General features: G+C 37.6%; 1 protein-coding gene and 1 long non-coding RNA gene across 2 annotated transcripts in view; one reads left to right on the top strand and one right to left on the bottom strand.

The window, feature by feature from the left end:
• Positions 1-18,839, bottom strand: part of CHMP3 (charged multivesicular body protein 3) — a 59,519-nt gene extending 40,680 nt beyond the window's left edge. Inside the window, exons 1-2 of the mRNA XM_032880623.1 lie at positions 18,660-18,839; positions 900-960 (exon numbers count right to left, since the gene is read on the bottom strand). Coding sequence (XP_032736514.1) covers positions 900-960; positions 18,660-18,704 — 106 coding nt within the window. The 5' untranslated portion in view covers positions 18,705-18,839. The remainder of the gene's footprint in view (positions 1-899; positions 961-18,659) is intronic.
• Positions 18,840-18,893: 54 nt separating this feature from the next.
• On the top strand, positions 18,894-21,066 carry LOC116881094. Its single transcript, XR_004385346.1, has 3 exons — positions 18,894-18,922; positions 19,274-19,473; positions 20,604-21,066. It is a non-coding gene; the product is annotated as an uncharacterized LOC116881094 (long non-coding RNA).
• Positions 21,067-22,495: the final 1,429 nt, after the last annotated feature.

Below are 22,495 nucleotides of genomic sequence, written 5' to 3'. Positions count from 1 at the left end.
AAATAAATAAAATCTTAAAAAATATATATTTTCCTCAATTTACAGCCATGCTAAGGTAAACAATTAGTCATGAAAATGGAATTCCATTCCTTACTTATGCACACTTTATTTAATCTGAATTCCATAAAACATTCCTTTATAAGTAGGAAGAGGTGTTTGTTTTTTTGTTTGTTTTACAATGGCTTACAACACAACTAATTCTTTTACAATTCTGGTGGTCAGAAGTCTAAAATCAAGGTGTTGGAAAGGCTATGTTCTGGAATCTTCAGGGAGGAATCAGTATCTTGCCTTCTCTAACTTCTACAGGACAACTGCATTCTGTGGCCGGTGGCCTCTTCCTCCATCTTCAAAGGACATTTTCCTAACATCTGGTTCCATGGTTACCTCTCCTTTTCTCTCACTTTTTCTCAGCATATTAATTCCTTCTTGTAAAAACCCTTGTGATTATATTGGTCCCACCCAGACAACCTAGCATAATCTCCCCACCTGAAGATTCCTAATTTAATCAGATTTGCAAAGTCCCCTTTGCCACATAAGGTAACATATTCACAGGTTCTTGAGATGAGAATGTGAACATCTTTGGAAGGCCATTATTCTACCAATCGCAATAATGTTAGCACCTGCTTTGTTTCCAACACTAACCTGATCTCTAGGAAAACAGAGATAAATGAACATGGCCCCTCCCCCTTTCTGAGCTGAACTGCAGGCCAAAGGAAAGATTTAGTTCTTATAAAATGTAAAGGTTTTTCTTATAATGATTAAAAAGCAAAATAATTAGGACAACCATAAATAATTAATATAAGAATCAACTAGGTCTTACAATGGGGTAGATGCAATTTATTTTTATGAATAGAAGATTAACAAGAGGGTAAGGAATAGGAGACAAAATTATAATTTACCTCTTATTTGCCTGTCAACAACTCTCATTTCCTTTCTTATCTTCAATGACCATTCATTGACCTGAGAAAAATTTTAGAAAAAAATTGTAAGAAAAGCCAACACACACCTAATTCACCAAATTTTAAAGAATTTTAGAATTCTACATTTATTCTAGACAAAAAAAATAAATAAATCCATTTCAAACAAAAGCTTTAGGGCCAAATTCTATTTTTTTTATCTTTTTATTCACAGTACAGAAGTCCCAATTTATTTAAAAATTCTTATCTGAAGGCAGGCAGTAAGAAGTACTTTATACAAGACCTCAGAGAGAGTTCAGGACCCTGTAGGTACATAAACATTTTTCAGGAGGTGCACAGGCATAGTAAAAAGTGATCTTTAAAAGTTGAAAATCTTTCATTGGGGAGGGTATGTGTTATAGTGAGTGCTATGAATTGTGTTAAGACTGATGATTCACAGACCTATACCCCTGAAGCAAGTAATACATTATCCGTTAATAAGAAAAATAAAAGTTGAAACATCTTTTGAAACCTATTTCAAAACCTGTTCTTCCTGTGTCAAGAGCTCACCTTTTCCTTCCTCTTTTCAACAATAATGCTTCTTCATTTTACAAAGGACAGAAATTCCTCTGACCTATGTCTATTATAATGATATATTACCCTTAGAGGCAAAAACATCTAAAGCACTAAACATAGAGCCAAATGGAAATAACAATGTGAGTGTTGAAAAAGCACTGAACTACTCTAATATCTATTGAATTCTTATGCAACTGAAGTGTTTTCTAATTCTTCAGTTTCAAAAGAAATTGAAAATCAGAGTTGTCAGCTGATAATCATTAAAATCAAATTTACATTAAATAACTACATGCCCTTTGCCATAGGACACAGAATTTTAAAGAACTTAGCGACAATGACATAATAAAACTTCCATTACCATCGATTTATTTATATTAAGGATGTTTCTCAGCACTGGAGTCTAATAAGACATAAAACAGGGCTTTCTTCCAGTTGTTGCAGCTTGTGATGAGGCTCTCTTATCTGTGCCTACAGCCATGCAGTCCACAGATTCTCTACAGTTGGTGCAGGTCTTTGGAGGCAGGAAGATGGGCACAGCTCTGGCACTCTGCCAATGGGGTAACAGCCTCATTAGGTGGATGGGCGTTCCCTGGAGATGATCCAACCATTCACAATGCAATCCAAGCTACTGAAACCTCTTCTGTTTCTGGGCAAGGAGTGATTAGCTGGCATGGAACCCTCAGACTATGAAGGGTGGTGGTCATAAGACACAGATTCACACATTCAGTCCACCTCCAAGCCAGGGAGGCCTGTTACCAGAAATAGGTAGTTAGGCTTCCAAGAAGATTAAAGACCTCTTCATCTAGTACGACTAGATGCTGTTGGTAGCTGACCCCTATCACTGCAAATCCAAAAAGTTTGCCTGTGATCACTACCAGAAATCGAACCAGTAAGCCCATCAGGAGAATCAGGATTCACCTTTACAAAAAGCAATGACTGCGAGATTTAAACTTACAAATAATGAAACAGGAATAGAATTGATGCTGAGCCTTGTAGCCTTCATCCATGGGGACATAACTAAACAGCATTAAAAATTTTATAAAAATATTGGGACACCTTTGGCTCAGGTCATGATCCTGGGGTCCTGGGATTGAGTCCCACATCAGGCTCCTTGCTCAGTGAGGAGCCTGCTTCTCCTTCTGACTGCTCTAAATAAAATCTTAAAAAAAAAAAAATCTATACAATTAAGAGAAAGTATACTTCCAATAAATTTCACTTTTTAATGATTTCATTAAAATCATTATTTAACAAAATCTATAAAAATTTATTTTGCAAAAGCTGTAGTAACTCCAACCAGAAGAAATATTAAGGTACTTAAAATTACAAGGATATGTGATTTTTAGAATTTTAACATCAGGTTTACATATTTCTTAAGGTAAAATTCATATAACCTAAAAATAACCACTTCAAAATATACAATTTAATGGCATTTAATGACTTCATAATGTTGTAGAATCATCAACTCTCCCTAGTCTCAAAAACTTATTAACACATCAGAAGAACACACTATACTGTAGTATAGTGTGTATACAGTATACTGTAGTATACTGTAATGTTTTGGGAGTTCATCCATGTTGTGGCATGTATCAATACTTCAGTCCTTTTCATGGCTGAATAATATTTGTTATACAGCACAACTTGTTCATTCATACATCCTTTGATGGACCTCTGGATTGTTTCCATCTTTTAGTTACTGTGAATAGTGCTGCTATGAACACTTGTATACAAGTATTTACTTGAATTCCTATTTTTGATTCTTTGGAATATGTATCCAGTAGGAGCAGAATTGCTGGGTCATATGGTGATTCTATGTTTATCTTTTCAAAGAACTCCAAAACTGTTTTATAAATAAGTTTCACCATTTTACATTCCCTCCAGGAATGTTCAAGGGTTCTTATTTCTCTAAACCCTTGCCAATACTGTTAGCCTCCAATTTTTTAATAACAGTCAACCTGCTGGATGAAATGAAGTAGTTATTTCACTATGGTTTTGATTTGCATTTCCTTAAAGATCAATGAAGTTAAATATCTTTTCATGTGCTTGTTGGCCACTGGAACATATTTTTTGGAGAAATGTCTATTCATGTCTCTTCATTTTTAATTGTCTTTTTGTTGCTGGCTGTATGAGTTCTTTATACATTCTAATAGAACCTTACCAGATGTAACACTTACAAATAAATTCTCCCATTCTATACGTTATCTTTTCACATTCTTGATCATGTCCTTAAGATGCACAAAAGCTTTAATTTTGATGATTTTCAATTTGCCTATTTTTTCTTTTGGTGCTCATGCTTCTGAGGTCATAGTTAAGAATCCACTGCCAGATAGGAGGTCATGAAGATTTGCCCCTATGTTTTTATCTAAGACTTTTATAGCTTAGTAAGGGTTTTAATTTCTGTATATGGAATGATGTAGGGGTCGAGCTTCACTCCTCTGAATATCCACTTATCCCAGCACTATTGGTTGAAAAAGACTACCCTTCCACTATTAAATGATCTCAGCACCCTTGCAGAAAATTAACTGGCTATACATGTATGGGGTTGCTTCTAAACACAATTTTATTCCTTTAGTCTATACATCTAGCCTTATGCCAATACCACACTCTTAACATTACCATAGCTTCACAATAACTTTTGAAATCAGGAACTGTGAGTCCTCCAAATTTTCTTCTTTTTCAGGACTGTTTTGGCTATTCAGGGCCAGTTGTATTCCATATGAAGTTGGAGATCAACTATTTATTTTGGAATTTTGATAGGCATTGTACTGAATCTGCAGACTACTTTGGGTGGTACTACCATCATAACAGCATTAAGTTTCACAATCCATGAATTTGAAATTTTTTCCAGCAATATATTGTAATTCAGTGTACAAGTGATCTGCTTCCTTGGTTAAATTCTTTCCTCGGTATTTTGTTCTTCTAGATACCCTTATAAATGATTTTATTTCCTTTTTAGATTTTTCACTGGTGTGAAAAACAACGAATACTTTATGCTTGTCTTAAAACCTGTCAATTTGCTGAATTCACTTATAAGTATTAGTGAGGATTCTTTGGAGTTTTCTATATATGGAATCATGCCATCTGCAAAGAGATAGTTTCACTTTTTCCTTTTCAATGTGGGTATCTTCTATTTCTTTTTCTTGCCCAAGTGCTCTAGCTAGAACTTCTAGTACAATGTTGAATAGTAGTGGCAAAACCAGGTTATTTCTGTCTTGTTCCTGATCTTAGAAAAAAAGCTTTAGTTTTTCACAATTCACTATAAAATTAGCTGTGGTTTTCATAAATGCCCTTTATCATGTTAAGAAAATTCCCTTCTATTCTTAGTTTGCTGAGTGTTTTTATCACAAAAGGTATATATGTATTTTGTTTCAAGTCTAATAGGATGACTGTTTTATTTCAAGCATAAAAGTGCTACATTAAAAGAAACCCATATGGTAAAAACAGAATGGAAATAAATGGCATTTCTCCTTTCAAGAAGAAAGAGAATAATTTAAAATGTCTGACTATAAATAAGAATGTGTGCATGTATGTTTTAAATGAATATTGATGGGGATCACATTCCTGTGATACTTTTAAGAGAGTGATGTAATAATTTTACAATATTTACAATATGCCAAAAATTACAACCTGTACAACTCTACTTAAAACCTCATTATGATAAAAAAATTAAATGATGATTTATAACTATTCAAAAGGGCACACAAGTAGTCAAAATTATTTCAGGAGATATATGAAAAAATTTGAAAACACTGTTATCATCTAACCAGAACTTTCAGAATCTGCAGAAAAGGAAATCCAAGTCTCTCAATTCAAATGTTCACTGAGCTCAATGTGCTACTGATGCAGCAGGAAACAAAGATTCTACCTTATGAACTTACATTCTAAGGAAACAAAGACAGTAAGTAAATAAACAAGGAAATACTCTGTCACAAAATGAGTGCTAGGGAGAAAATGAAGCAAGGAAAATAGGATGAGGGCAGTTGTTGTGGGGGGAGGTTCGCAAATTCATACAGGGTGGTGGAAGAAAGCTCAACAGCTAAGTGACTTTTGAGCAGACTTCGAAAAATTTGCAAGGAAACCATGTGACCATCCACTATGGGGGGGCAGGGAGGACCCTATTTTAATAGAGTGAAAACAAACACCACTAAGGGACCTAAACAAAAGAGTATCCTTCCCTGTAGGCCAAAAATGAATTTGGTTAAATAATTTTTGTTTGAATAGCAACCTGGATGGGTAAAGCTATTTGATTCAGGTTTATAGAAAAAATACTGGGACTCCTGGGTGACTCAGTCAGTTAAACATCTGACTCTTGATTTCACTTCAGGCCATGATGTCAAGGTTGTAAGATCCAGCCCTGCATCCAGGTCCACACTGAGCATGGAGTCTGTTTAATATTTTCTCTCTCCCTCGCCCTACACCTCTCTCCCCAATTCCACCTATGTGCACTCTCTCTGAAAGAAAGCAAAAAAGGAAAAAAAATTATCTTTTAATATTATAGTTTTAAAAGGCAGCAAGTTACTCCTAATCCTGTTTATTATAAAGCTAAACATAAATTTTAGATTTTTATTCTCATGGATCAAAGTACTGATTATGATTAGCTCCTATTATTTCTAATGCTTTCAACTGCTAATTCCTGAGGATACCCAATCAGATGGAAGCAAGGCACCCAGGAGTACAAACCCATAGCAGTTACAAGAATTCCAGGAACCACATGTAAGATAAGTTTCACAATTTAAATCCAAATCTTAATGCAAGGCAGAATGAACCAGTGCAGTGATTTTCAAACTTGTTTTTAGTAATGGAATCTTTCAAATAAATCTAACATGAAACTCCACAAATACAAGAAGTATAATATCAATACACACTTATGCAGGATCAGATTGAAAATTTTTACTACTATAAGGTAAATAAATGATAGGTTATCTGTCTTGATGAAAGATAAAATTTTAAATGAGCTGTTACAGTGTTATACCAACCTTAGCATCCAATTTATTTCTGTATTTTGTTTCCATGTCCAGTATTGAGAAAATTCTAATTCAAAAAGAAGCTATCTATTTATTTTTATAGCTATTACTACAGTTTGTCTTTCAACTTAATGTTATCCATTGCTTAAATAAACCCAGAAGCTCAAAATAAGTCATTAAAAACTGGTTGTTTTAGGGCGCCTAAGTGGCATAGTTGGTTAAGCTTCTGACTCTTGGTTTTGGCTCAGGTCGTGATCTCCGGGTCATGAGATCAAGCCCCACATCGGACTCTATGCTCAGCGTAGAGTCAACTTGCGTTTCTCTCTCCTTGTCCCTCTGTCCGCCTCCCGCTCCCGCGCCGTGTGCATACACTTTCTCCCTAAAACAAATGAATCTTAAATTAAAAAACAAAAAAAACAAAAAAAACTTGTTTCAAAGTTTCTCATTACAGTGCTTAACTGCTCATATTCAAGGGGTGAGTACTCAATCCAATACATTAGATGACAATGGTGAAATGACTTTTGTAAAAATGCACCGTTGCACTGTTCATAGTAGCAAAAGACTAGAAACTACCTAACATATCAATAGAACACTAAACATATTAGAGAATTTCCATAAACTGACATTATGCTCTAACTAAAAAGAAAAAAAGCAATGCAATGAGGACTACCCATGGAATTAACTCCCGAAATATAAAGGAAAACAGCAATATAAAGGGCATTTACAGTATGACATATATGTTAGAGAAAGAGGGATAAAGAGGGAAAGGAGAAAGAGAAGGAACAGAGAAGGGGAGGAAAAGAGGTGGAAAAAGGGAAAGACAGAGATATTTATATGTTCATATATTATAGACTATCATTGGGAGACTCCATAAGAAATTAGGCTGCTTTCAGGGTTGGAAACTGAATAATTTGTGAACAAGAGTGAAAGACTTATTTTTTATTTTTAAGATTTTATTTATTTATTAGTAGGCAGAGAGGCAGGCAGAGAGAGAGGGGGAGGCAGGCTCCCCACTGAGCAGAAAGCCCTATGCGGGGCTCGATCTCAGGACCCTGAGATCATGACCCGAGCTGAAGGCAGAGGCTTTAACCCACTGAGCCACCCAGGTGCCCCAGATTTAGTTTTCAGTATACATAAAGATATACCTTGCTGCCTTTTGAATTTTACAGTATGTACAAATATAATCTATTTCAAAAAAATTTTTAAAAAATGAATAAAGAAAATATCAGGTTCTGGATTGGAAGAATACTGTTAAAATGTCCATGTTACCCAAAGCAACTCACAAATTCAATGCAATTCCTACCAAAATACCAACATCATTTTTCACAGAACAAGAACTAATGCTAAAACTTGTATGCAACCACAAAAGACTCTGAATGGTCAAAGCAAACTTGAGAAAGAAGCTCAAGGTATCATAATCCCAATTTAAAAATATATCACAAAGTTATATGTAGTAACAATATGGCATTGGTAGAAAAATAGATCAGTGGAACAGAAGTGAGAATTCAAAATAAAACCCAAGCATATATGGCCAGTTAATCTATGACAAAGGAGGCAAGAATATAAAATGGAGAAAACACAATCTCTTCAATAAATGGTGCTGGGAAAACTGGACAGCTACATGTCAATGAATGAAATCGGCCTACTTCTTTACACCATTCACAAAAATAAACCCGAAATGGATAAAGGCCTAAATGTGAGACCATAAAACTCCTAAAAGAAAATTTTAGGCAGTAATCTCTTGGACATCAACTACAGCAATATTTTTCTCAGGCAAGGGAAACAAAAGCAAAAATAAATCATTAGGATGATACTGAACTAGAAAGCTTCTGCACCATGAAGGAAACCATCAATAAGATGGAAAGGCAACCGAGTGGGAGAAAATATTTGCAAAGGATATATCCAATAAGGGTTAATATGCAAAATATATAAGGAACTCCTATAACTCAACACCAGAAACACAATTTGATTAACAGGCAGAAGACTTAAATAGAATTTTTCCAAAGAAGACCTACAGATGATCAAAAGACACATGAAAAGATGTTCAACATGACCAATCATTAGGGAAATGCAAATCGAAACCACAATGAGGTATTACCTCATACTAGTCAGAATGGATAACATCAAAAAGACAAGAAACAAGCATTGGTGAGGATGTGGAGAAAACAAAGTGCTCACACATTCTGGCGGGAATGTAAACTGGACCAACTGCTATGGAAAACCGTATGGAGTTTCCTCAAAAAATTAAAAACAGAACTACCATACAACCCAGTAATTCTACTTCTGGGTATTTACCAGAAGAAAATGAAAACTCTAATTCAGAAAGATACATACACCCCATGTTTATTGTAGCACTCTTTACAACAGCAAAGATATGGAAGCAACCTAAGTGTCTGTCTATAAATAAATGAATAAAGAAGATATACACACACACACACACACACACACACACACACACACACACAATTACTCAGCTGTAAAGAGGAATGAAATCTTGTCATTTGTGACAAGAATGGACCTAGAGGGTACTCTCCTAAATGAAATAAGCCAAAGAAAAACAAGTATCACATGGTTTCATTTATATAGATGATCTAAAAAACAAACACAAAAAAATAACAAAAAAGAGAGAAACGAAAGAGAAGTGGGAGGATGGGCAAAATGGGTGAAGGGGATTAAGAGATACAAACTTCCAATTATAAAATAAATGAGTCAAGGGAATGAAAGTTCAACAGAGAATTCAGTCAATAATATTATAAAACATTTATTACTGATGTTCATAATTTATACAATCACTGATCTCTAAGTTGTATAACTAAAACTTATTGCATATCAACTATATTTCAATTAAAATTTTTTAAAAATAATAAAATAAAATAAAATTTTATTTATTTATTTGACAGACAGAGATCACAAGTAGGCAGAGCTGCAGGCAGAGAGAGAGAGAGAGGCAGGCTCTCCACTGAGCAGGGAGTTTAACTCATTTCTATGAGACCAGCATTATCCTAATACCAAACCCAAAGACATTACAAGAAAGGAAAAGTACAAAATAGTTAGTATTGTTCATGAACACAGATGTAAAAGCCCTCTACAAAATGTTAGCAAATTGAATGCAAAAATATATAAAAATAATTATAAACCTTAGTTTATAATTATCAAGTACAATTTATTCCAGGTATGGAAGGCTGGTTTAAAATTCAACAATCGATCACTGTAATCCACCACACATCAGTAAGCTAAATACGAAAAATCATAAGAATTGACAAATCATAAGAATTGACAAAGAAAATCTGACAAGATCCAACACCTACTCACAATAAAAACTCACAGCAAACCTGAATGAAGGAAAACCCCCTCAATTTAATAATAATTTAAAAAATCACAACCCCCCAGGGCACCTGGGTGGCACAGTCAGTTAAGGATACAACTCTTGGTTTTGGCTCAGATCATATCAGAGTCATGAGATCAAGCTCTGCATCAGGCTCTGTCCTCAGCGTGAAGTCTGCTTAAGACTCTCTCTCCCTCTGCCCCTCCCACTTGTGCTTGCTCTCTAAATAAATCTTAAAAAAAAAAAAAATTGCAGCCCCTCCAATTACACCTAACATCATAAGTAATGGTAGAAAATTAGAAGCTTTCACCCTAAGGTTGGAACAAAGCCTCTACTCCTATTCAACACTGTAGTGAAGTCCCCGCTAATACAGTAAGACATGCAAAAGAAATAAAAGGCATACAGATTGGGAAGAAAGCAATTAAACAGCCTTTTTTTTTTTTTTTTTTTAAACAGAGGACATTGTTTTCTATGGGGGAAAAAAATCCCTAAGAATCATTAATATTAAAAAAAAAAAAGATAGAAACCTCCCAGTTCTAAAAAGTATAGCAAATTTGTAAGACAAAATGTAAATATATGAAAGTTGACTGTTTTCCAATATACCAGTAATAACTAGAATCTGAAATTTGGTGTGGGGGGAGCCTTTACAACAGCACCAACCAAACAAAAAAACCAATCAAGTATAAATCAAACAATATGTATAGATAAGATCTACTGGAAAACTATAAATTGCTGATGAAAGAAATCAAAGAAGATATAAATGGAGAGACCAGTCCATGTTCATGGACTGGAAGACTCAACATTAAGGCATCAATTCTTCTCAAGTTCTGCAGATTCAATGCAATCCCTATCAAAAATTACCACCATCTATAATTATAGGTATCAACAAAGAAATTCCAAAATCTATATGTAAAGACAAATGACCAAGAATAGCCAACATAACAGTGAAGAAAAACAAAGCTGAGGGATTCCCACGATCAAACTTTAAGACTTACTATAAAGGTACAGTACTCAACAGAATAATATCAGCCAAGGACCAAACACACAGATCAGTAGAACAGAATGGAGTCCTAGAATTTGACCCACATAAATATACTCAACTATATACATGAAAGTAGATTTTTAAAAATTAACATATAATTTATTGTTTCAGGGGTACGGGTCTATGATTCATCAGTCTTACACAATTCACGCAACTACCACAGCACAAACCCTCCCCACTGTTCATCACCCAAGTACCCCATTCCTCCCACCTCCCTCACTCCAGCAACCCTCAGTTTGTTTCCTTAGGTTAAGAGTCTCTTATGGTTTGTCTCCCTCTCCTTTCGTCTTGTTTCATTTTTCCCTCCCTTGCCTGATGATTCTCTTATTTCTCAAATTCCTCTTATCAGTAAGATATGGTAATTGTCTTTTGCCGAATGACTTATATCGCTTAGCCTAATACCCTCTAGTTCCATCCATGTTGTTGCAAATGGGGAAATTTCATTTTTGATGACTGCATAATATTCCATTGTGTATATATCCCACATCTTTAACCATTCATCTTTGATGGACACCTAGGGTCTTTCCATATTTTGGCTCTTGTGGACTGAAAGTAGATTTAAAAAAAAAAAAAGATTTTATTTATTCATTTGACAGAGAAAGAGACACAGCGAGAGAGGAAACATAAGCAGGGAGAGTGGGAGAGAGAGAAGCAGGCTTTCAGGGAGCCCAATGTGGGGCTTGATCCTAGAGCCCTGGGATCATAACCTGAGCTGAAGGCAGACACTTAATGACTGAGCCACCCAGGCACCCCTGAAAGTAGATTTTTTTTATAATTAACTGAAACAAACTCATTTTTAAATGGTCTAAATTCAAATCTTGCAGATAATGCTGATTAAGCTCAATTTTCATTTTAATAACATCTTAATATAATAAATTATACCCTATATTTATACTTGAAGTATTTTGATAACTAGAAGCACTGAGGCGTGAATTGGAACAATTTAATAACTATGTAGAAGGTGCTAACTAGGGACACATGGGTGGCTTAGTCAGCTAAGTGTTGGTCTTCAGCTCAGGTCACAATTCCAGGATCCTGGGATCAAGTCACACATTGGGCTTCTTGCTCTGCGGGAAGCCTGTTTCTCCCTCTGCTTGCTGCTTCCACTGCATGTGCTCTCTGACAAATAAGATCTTTAAAGAAGAAGAAGGTGGCAACTAGCTGATAGAACAATTTCACATGACCACCAGAAAATATTTCTTTCCCCAAATGTTAGCAATAGTCAGAAAAATAGTTAAAGAACATGTTTTCTGAACTTGTATATATATATATACCTGTATATTTTGTATATTATATATTTGTATACAATTGTATATTATAATTACTTACAGACTGTCCACTCCAGAAGGTCAAAGATCTTTTCTTATTCACTTAGCCTTTGCACAATGTCTGGCACAAAGCAGATGCTCAATAACTTATGTTGAATTCAATTGCATGGAATATGCGTTGTGAAGGGGCATAAAATTTCAGCGATTAGTAACAATGAAAAATCTAAAGAAACTTTCTATATATGTTTTTATATGTCAAAGTTTCATAAAATCTTGTGAAAAAGAAAAAAAGTAACTTTAAAAATCAAAAGAGATTTTGCAAAAGAAAAACATACCTAGGGAGAAATGGAAACAACCAAAATTATCCAGCCATACCCCAGTGATTCTCCACCTGACTGTATATAGAAGTCACCTGGGCAACTAATACCAACTTAACTGGGCTAGTAGTAGAGCCCAAATGATAGACTTAAACTCTCTAGGTGATTCTAATGTTCTATTAGGGTAATGTTCTATTAGTCCAAGACAAACAGCTCAAGAAAATGTATCAAACAAGTCTTAGAACTGTAAAGATCACTACAAAAACAGGAAATTGAAAATAGATAAAAAGGAAATTAACGTTTTAGTACCGGTATTATTTTAATAATAAATGAAAAGTATTTATAATCGATAAGTAAAGGTGAAAATTAAAAAATGAACACAGTATTAAACAAATCCATCTGTAGACAATAGGCTATGAAAACCAAGAGGAATCTACAGTTTCACATTATCAAGAAAACACTTTATACAAGTTCATTCATAGAGTCTACAACATGCCAAGCAAACTAGGCACAGGAAATAAGAGGGCATTTTCCAATAACAGTGTAGAGATGAACAGTAAGCCAAATAAATGAAAAACAAAATTATTGAATTCTGTTACCATCCATCACTGAAATTAATCCCAGATGGACTGATAATTTAAATACAGAGTGCAAAACTGTGTTACTCTAAAAAGACAGTACAGGAGAGTACCTTTTATGATTTTAGATTTAGGAAAGGGTTTCTTAAATAAGCAGCAAAAATCAGGGACCGATGGGTGGCTCAGTTGGGTAAGCGTCTGTCTTTGGCTCAGGTCATGATCCCAAGGTCCTGGGATGGAGTCCTGCATCAGGCTCTCTGCTCAGAGGTGAGCCTGCTTCTTCCTCTGCCTGCCACTTCCCCTGCTTGTGCTTGCTCCCTCATGAGGGCGCACTCGCGTGTGCGTGCACTCTCTCGCTCTCTGACAAATAAATAAATCTTAAAAAAAAAATCAGTAATTGTTAAAGACTGATTTTTAACTACATTGAAATTAAGAATTTTTATTCATCATAAGACACTATTTAAAGAAAGGAAAAAGACCACAAATTTGGAGATCTTACCACATAAATGGTTACAAATAAAAAGCATTTATAAAAAGTTGGTATCCAGAATATATAAAGACATTCAGAATAGAGATTTCCTATGAGTCAATTTTTTTTCCTGAATTCTGCACACTATATGAAAAATCCACAAGATAATTTGTCTCTGGATAATGTTATCTCCTTCCAGAGAAGACTTATATTTGCTTTTGGCAAACACCTAGCCTAAGGGCATTGGCAATTGGTTTTTAATTAAACTTAATGAATGCAATCAGAAATTTGAAACCGGACTTCAGTCTTTGTGAAAGCCATTTTACTCCCAGCTCACTGCCACTGCTCAAGTGTACCCTTCTCAGAGACCCAACCAAAAGCCTTGGGAATTTACCTGAATCATATTATCACTGGTATGCCCTGAACTCTAATCTTGGAACTATATCTAACCATAGGGTCTGTGAAGAACTCCACTCAAATTCTCAGTTTCTTAACCACTGCATTAGGAATTAGAGGATCTCTTTAGTGGGAAAGTGGTCCCAAATGACTGGGCTCATGTAATCGAGCTTTCCTTTTTTTCTGGGATTTTGATTTTGCAATTCTTCACTGCTTTGATAATTTTAAGTGATTACAAATAGTTAGGCTTTTTATCTAGCTCTTCTAGTTCTATTTGGCAGAAGGGCTGGTTCCAAACAACCTTGTCTCTAATCACCTCATGTGTTTTTTAAAGGATGATTTCTTAGTTCTGTCCAATTAAAAGGCCTAGAAGCAAGAACACTCCAGTAGCATTAAGTACCATAAACACCTAAATTTTGGTTTCTAAATACCATTCCCTCTAAAAGAAACCAGTGCTCCTTAGAGAAATGGCTGATTCCAGGTCCCAGGCTAGGAGATTCTAATCACACTGCTACAGACAGAATGTTTATGTCTCCCCAAAATTCCTATATTAAAACCTAATCCCCAATGTGATAGTATTTGGATACCAGGCCTTATGGAAGTGACTGGGTCATGAGTGCCAAGCCCTCATGAATGAGTTTAGTGACCTTAGAAAAGCAACCCCAGAAAGCCTGATTCCTCCTTCTGCCATGAAGACACAGTGAAAAGACAGCCATCTATAATTAAGAATCATGTCCTCACCAGACACTGAATCGCTGGGTACCTTGGTCTTAAGACTTCTTAGTTTCCAGAACTGTGAGAAATAAGTTTCTATTGGGTATAAGCTATCTAGTGTAGTCAATAATATTTTGTTACAGCAGCCTGAGCAAACTAAAACAGGCATATATATACATATATATATATGTATATATAGTGAAAACTAAGTTCCCCCCTACTTTTGACCCTTAGCTTCCTAGCACCTCTTCCTAAAGGTGATGTCTGTAAACTGGGATTCTGTATATTCTTCAAGATTTAAAACATACATATAACTAGAAATTCACCAAAAGGAACAAATAACTGAACTTAGGTCAAAATGTGCCTACTGTGATCACTGTCAGATGGATATACAAAAGGACAAGTGGGCTGTACTTCAAATATGTAACTGTTCTCTCATTACCTCTACTTCTGTTCATCAAGCAAATATCTGATAGGCACCTTACTCTTGTTAAGGGAATTCAACACTACGCTGACTCAGTGAATGATAAAAACATGATACTTGCTCTCAAGAAGCTTACAATTTTGCTGAGCGGACACAAGTAGAAAAATATTCTCCCAGGATAACCTTTTCTCTGTTTTCCTTGATATCCTGAATTCTCTCCAAAACTGGACACTGTGGTTCCTTCCCCTCCACCATCAGTATCCCATTAAACCTGCTGTCTTCCTGAATTCTCCTATTTTCAGTTCATGGTAACAAACTGAGGGGAATAATGGGTTGCTGTTTAAACTCACCTCCACTCAACCCTAAGACAGCTTTGCACTCTTACTCCACACCCAGTAGATCAGCAAATTCCGACCACATCCTAAATATTTCTAAAATCCATCCTCTCTATCCCCATATTTCCACTACTGGTTAAGACCAGCTTCATCTCTCACCTGGACCACAAACTGACCCCCATACCTAATTCTCTTCCCTCCAATTCTTGCTCCAAACCACTATTCTGAATGCTCCCATCTCTAGTGGGTATGACTCACAGGATTTTGCTAATCTACCCTCTATCTACCTCTGCAATTTTATATTTGACACTGCCATCACTTCCCCCTGCATCCCATTCAGTTATTTCATCCTCTAACCACACCTGAGTTCTTTCTGGTTCCTCCAATCTATGTTCCACACTTCCATGCCTTGCACATGCAGTTTACTTTCCTTGGGATGCCCCCTCTTTTCTAATCATCCATCTGATCTTGTGATAAGATCTAGAAACCCTCCCTGATCAGGTCTTCTTCCCCGCAATGAACAGTTAATCACTCTCCCCACTGTGATATCACAGATCTTGTATACACTTACATCATTGCCCTTATTTACTCTAAAATAAGAGTATTTATTCACATGCCAGTCTCCCCCAGTAAACTTGTTATTCTTTGATGTTGTAATCCAGTGTCTTATTTTGAAAACCTGGTATCCAACCCAATACACATGAAAATATCTCAATAAATGTTTATTGTATGAACTAAGTAAAACAACCCTTCTCTTCATCTCCCTGTCTCATCCTTTTTTTCTGACAACAACCCACAACCATGAGACTTAGTTTAAGGATATAAGTTAGTCATAGGATTTAGGAATTCTGATGCCTTGACTGTACTACTCTATCCAAAGGGTAAATCAGCGAAATCCCTGTGTAAGGATAGCACAATTTTCCAGCAGTACCTTAAGTCCAACAGAAAAATCTCTTTCCAACACAATCTCATGTCCTCTTGATTCCCATCACAACATAGTCACAGGTTTCTAACTAAATTACAAGGCTCCTTCATCCTTAGCAGGCCCAATCTACTCATCAAATGGGCACTTTAAGGTAGAACAAGTTTCACCACTAAAAAGTCTCCATCAATGCATCAGGGATGCCTGGGGGCAATAACTTTTGTCTGTAAGGCTCCTTAAGTAGCTATAATGTCTCCTTGATATATCCCTTGAAACACTGTTCATCTTAAGACCATTGGCTTTAGGAATATTTGACCACCAATTAAATAATACTAAAAATCCTATAAATAGTCAAGAACAATTCATAGGAAGGTGATGTGTGGAAAAAATGATAGTAAAGGGCCAAATCATTTCTGAACATCCCAGTCTGGGAGTGATCACTCCAACCTCTGAGCTCCTGTAACCGTTTATATAGTACCCAATCCAGACTTGTTCTTGAAATGCTTATCTTACTTGCTAGATGATACATTCCTTCGGTGTTTATTTCATCTTTAGTGAAATCCCACTGGTGGGCATATATTTTTTTTAAAGATATATTTATTTATGAGAGAGAGAGAGAGTAGAGGGAGAGAGAAACCCAAGCACAGAGAAACCCAAGACAACTCCACACGGAGAGCAGAGTCCTGCATGAGGCTCGATTTCATGACCCACAAGATCACAATCTGAGCAGAAACCAAGCTGGATGCCCAACTGACTGTGCCACTAGGTGCCCCCTGACCGGCATTATTTTAAAAACCAATCTCATGCATAAACCCTAAAATGTTCTGGTTGTTGACTCACTTTCCTAGGTAGGATGCCATACTGGAAGGTATTCTGACATGTTCTTAGCATTTAAAAATACCCCAAGTGTTATACAAGAAACATATATACAAAAGATCAGTTTAAACAGTAATGGAACGGTTTTCCCAGAATCTTGTTTTATGAATGGCAAAGCTAAGGTCAAACACTGGAGGAAAATAATCTTTCCCTAACATCAAAAATACACTTCTACAATAACAGCATCTTTGAATACACACACACTACAAAATGTGCATCTGTAGAATGCTCTACAGCTTACAAAATGTCACACGCTCTTACCTATTTCAGCTCCACAATTCTTATTTTACCAGGGAGTAAAACTGAGTAAGTTGCCTACAGAAATTAACATTTATAGAGCATGTAGTGTTCTAGGACCTATGGTTAACAAATATAACCATCATTAACACACATTATGTGTAAGCAACTTCATGATGTAGGACATTGCTTTTTAAAAACATGCCCGCAGGGGCGCCTGGATGGCTCAGTGGGTTAAAAACATGCCTGCAAAAGCTGCACAGGTAAGATCATTAATTAAATACAGGATTTTGGGTTTTTTTTTCCCCTTCATTATGGGTAAATTTGTACTGGGTGTTGTAAAGCAATGCTTCTCAAACTTTAGCGTTCACAAAAATCAGTGAAGATCTTGTTAGAATTCAAATTATGGTTAAAAAGCTCTTGTGCAGGGCCTCAGATTTCTAACTAGCTGCCAGGTGATGCTGACGAGGCTGGTCTGCAGTCTTCAGTTAATAAAAAGAATTAACCCTAACTAGCACTACTAAAAAACTTAACAAAACTTTACAGTTTTTTTTTTTCATCTTCCATGACTCTGAAGTGAAACTTTCATCATTTCTACTCGACAAAACTAAGGCACAAAGAAATGAACTTTCCTCAGATGACAATCCTGGGGAACCAGGATTCAAACAGGAAAACTGACTCTGCGGGGCACTGAACCGCTACACTACACCATTATCTCAGTTTACAGGTAGAGGCTGAATTCGAAGCCAGGTCCTGAGTTAGCTTTAGTACCATTCCCACTAGTCGGGTCCTTACTATAATTAACGTGCCTGCAGTCAACATCATGTTGTAGCGCAGGGAAAGAGGAAAAAGGAAGGAGACCCTCCCACTTAACACAGCAGGTTAGAGGGAAGGGGCGGCGGTGGCAGGGCTCCCTGGGGACAACTCTCGGGCTACGGGCAGGTCTGCCAACTGTCTGGAGGCTGGCATTAGGGGCGGGGCGTCGGCCAGGGAAAGGTTCCGGGCGGGACGTACCAACGCGCGCAGGGGAAAGGCTTTCCAGCGGCCAGGACCGCCAGGCTACCTCCGCGCCCGGTGCCGGGGCTCCGAAACTCTTTATCCGGCCCTCGGCCCCTCTGTGGATTTCTGACGGAGCAGGGCTTTCTTTAGCCACAGCCGCCTCCTTAGAGATTCCTCCTCTGGCCCCTCGGTGGAGTGGAAGGCCCCGGAAATGGGGGCCGAGCGGAACGCGGCCAGCGGGGAGGGAGAGTGGCCAGTCGCTTACGAACTCCACTACGCCCCACGCAAATCCCCCGACTCTTTTGCCATCCCCGTATCCCTTACCAGCTCTTTGGGCGGCTTCTCCTGGGTTTTCCCAAACAGCCCCATGGCGAACCGAACTCGTCTTGCCCCTTCCGGCTTTCCGTTCCCTGCGCCCCGGCAGGTCACGGGCAGCCGCCTGGGCGGGGCAGGCGATAGGGAAGGAACCCAGACTCCCAGAAAAAGGAGCGGCCGCAGGGAGGGTCTTGCGCACGCGTCCGGCGCATGCGCAGAATTGAGCTGGGCGGGGTTTCGTCAGAAAGATCGGTGTTGTTGCGCATCTTCTGGTAGGGGATTTGTAGATCCTTCCGACGAGTTAGGCGTGTTTTAGCCAGGTGTGGAAGTGATTTTTTTTTTTTTTTGAAGATACGAATTTATTAGCTACACGTGGTGATTGCAGCTGCTCCTCATACTTCCGCTAAACCTGTATGTTGTTGCACAGAAATCTGTATCTCCGCCTGGACGAGGTCCAGTTACAACCACTTTGCGAACGGCGTGTATCTCCTAGGCACATCACATGCAGAAAGCCAGAAATGACCGCTTCTTCCTCCCTCTAGACCTACTCCTACCCTGTGTTGTCGCCCCCATCACCTAATCTTTCTAACCTGGGCATTATCTTCTCTCCTCCTCTTATCAAGTCTCAACAATGGTAACTTCTCAATGTGTTCGAACTCCCGCCGTCACAGTGTCACAATGTTCAAGCCATCGTCATTTCCCACGTGGATGATTCCTGCCTGGCATTTGTGTGTGTGTCGTCCTGTGCGCCGCATGGACCATGACCTTAATCAAATTCTCAAAGGTATCTGTGATTAAAAAGGACCAGACTCATTTTAGCCTGGTAAGCTGATTGAACCTGTGCAGTGAGCTGATGGTTGCTGTCATTACCAAAGGTCTTGGTGAAGGGACCACTCATTTAGTGCCCACAACTCCATACTCCGTCTCTCGTGGGAATGTAAAATGGTACAACCATTTTGGGAAGGTTTTGGCAACTTATTAAATGCTAAACATACACCTAACTTATGCCATTCCACTGCTAGTTAGTGGAGGTAAAGCATAGGTCTTTTACAAAAACATAAATGGCTGTTCGTAGCACCTTTATTTGTAATAGCCAAAAGCCAGAACTAGTCCAAATGTCCATCGAAAGATGAATGGATAAATCAGTTGTGATAGACCCATGCAATGGAATACTACTCAGCACTAAAAATGAATAAACCATTGATACACGTGACAACATGGATGAATCTCAAAATAATTATGCTGAAAGAAGCCAGAAAAAAAAAAGAGTAGTACTGTAAGATTACATTTATATAGCATTCTAAAAAATGCAAACTAGTCTATAGTGACAGAAAGTAGCTCAGTAGTTGCTAGGAGACGGGTTAGTTTAGGAAGAGTCAGTAAGGACAGACTACAGGGACACATAAGGAAGCTTTTGGGGGTGATGGATATTCTCTTAATTGTGGTGATGGTTTCACAGATGTATACAATGTCAAAACAAATGGATACTTTGAATACGTGTAGTTTATGTCAATCATACTTAAAGTTCTTTTAAAAATAGCAGTACAGGTTCATTGAAAACATTAAAATCCCATTCTTAGTTACTCAGGGGAAAAGTTCTCAAAGGACCTTATAATTAAGTTATTGTAATTATAAGGACACCTGGGTGGCTCAGTTGTTTAAGTGTCTGCCTTCTGCTCAGGTCATGATCCCCGAGTCCTGGGATCAAGCTCAGTGGGGAGTCTGCTTCTCTTTCTCCCTTTCCCTGCTCATGTCCTCTCTCTTACTCTCTTTCTCAAATAGATAAATAAAATCTTTAAAAAAATATAAGTATACATAGTGTGAATCATTTGAGATCTTTTCCTTCAGAGCATATGCTTTTATATATTTTTACTCAGTTGGGATCATATTACATGTATTGTTTTGCAATGTCCTTGTTTTAAAAATGATTTTATTGATTTATTTGACAGAGAGAGACACATCGAGATTGGGAACACAAGCAGGAGGAGTGGGAGAGGGAGAAGCAGGCCTCCCACCGAGCAGGAAGCCCCATGGGGGACTCCATCCCAGGATTCCAGAACCATGACCCGACCAGAAGTCAGATGCCCAAAGACTGAGCCACCCATGTGCCACTGCAATCTCTTTTTAAAAAAATATTTTACATAGATTTTCATTGCTGTTAATATTTATAGCTAAGGAATTCTGTGGCAGGAATGCACTAAATTTTTAAAATCATTTCACTATTGTATGAGGTCAAGTGCTTTCCAAATTTTCCCTATTAAATAATAAATGTAGACATAGTTTAAATTTTAAAAATACAACCAATGTTCTCCATACAGGTTGCACAGTTTTGAACTACCAACGGTGTATGAGAGCATCCTATTCCCTAAACCCTTGCTAACAAGAAATGTTAATCAATATTTTGCACTTTTGCCAATCTGAGGGTATAAAATATTGTTCTTAATTTTCATTTCTAGGATTACTAGTCTAGGTGAGCATCTTTTTGTATATTTATTAGCTATCTGAAATTCTGTTAATTAAATTCTTTTATCCTTTGCCCATTTTCCATTGAGTTGTTTTCCTTCTTTCCTTTCCTCCTTTTTTTTTTTTCTTAATGTGAAGGAACTCTTTGAAAATGAGAAATCTGCAGACATTTTTTTTTAAGGTTTTATTTATTTGATAGAGATCACAGGTAGGCAGAGAGAGAAGAAGGGAAGCAGGCTCCCTGCTGAGCAGAGAGCCCAATGTGGGGCTCCATCCCAGGACCCTGGGATCATGACCTGAGCCGAAGGCAGAGGCTTTAACCCGCTGAGCCACCCAGGCGCCCCTGCAGACATGTTTTTAAAGTTTCCTTCACCATATCACTCCTCTTCTTTTTCTTTCTTTTTGAATGAACTATAAGGTAGCAAATTTTCATGTAGAAAGATACTGAACTTCCGTTGATTCAACAATATTTATCAAATGCCTACTATGGGTCAAACATTCTATAGGCTCTAGGAAAACTAGAGTGAACAAAAAAGAACCTCATACAATCTGGTGAGGACAGGTATTAAACAATGGTGATCCATAAAATTAAGTGAATAACTACAAATGCACAAAATTCTGACCCTAAGAAGAACACGATGGTTAGTGAGTCATCCCTGAAGGTCATATACAAGTGAGCCTTGAAGGGTGAGCCAGCAGAGGTATGAGAAATATCCAGTACAAAAGAAACAGCATGTGCCTACGAGCCTTCCCAGGTCTGGGGGTGGGTTTTGGGCCACAGGCACTTCAATTCCTAAAGCTGCACTTGTTTTAAAGCTGGTTATCAAGGGTGGAGAGGCCAAAGAGAGTGTGGAGGAAGGCTGGACTGGGCATGTGGCATCTAACTGAAATGCAGAGTCCATAGCTACTGAGAGAGCCCTGTAAAACACCAATGCAGTTTTCCTCAGTAACTAAAAGGGCACCGTGCATCTTCCACACATTTTCCAGGCTCCACCGTTGAAGCAAAATACCCTCTACATGTGTCCTGATATTGCTTTGGCACTAGACAAAACTGGCTATAGCTATAGTTTGTCCTTCATGCATGGACCTCAGGAAGCATGCACCAGATCCTCCCACCTGCTAAGACTCACATCTGAGGGGGTGGGAAGAACTAAGTGAGCAGGCATTCTAGCTCTCTGCTCCTGCCAAACACAGCAAGTGTTTAACAGGATCACACTCCCTTGCCATATGTTCACAAAGACGTTTATTCACACACAATTTCAAAGGTTTTATGTGCGTTCTCCTGATCCCTGAAAAATATTATAAATAGATGCATATCCCTCACTTGAAAGGTACTGCAATGCCTGAGGCTTTAAATATTTCCCTGAAAAAAAAATTTCCCT

This window comes from Lontra canadensis, unplaced genomic scaffold (assembly GCF_010015895.1).
Source record: "Lontra canadensis isolate GAN:19392208 unplaced genomic scaffold, GSC_riverotter_1.0 scaffold71, whole genome shotgun sequence".
NCBI lineage: Eukaryota > Metazoa > Chordata > Mammalia > Carnivora > Mustelidae > Lontra > Lontra canadensis.
The sequence above is the reverse complement of the archived record's forward strand: the minus strand, read 5'-3'. Positions and strand labels throughout refer to the sequence as shown.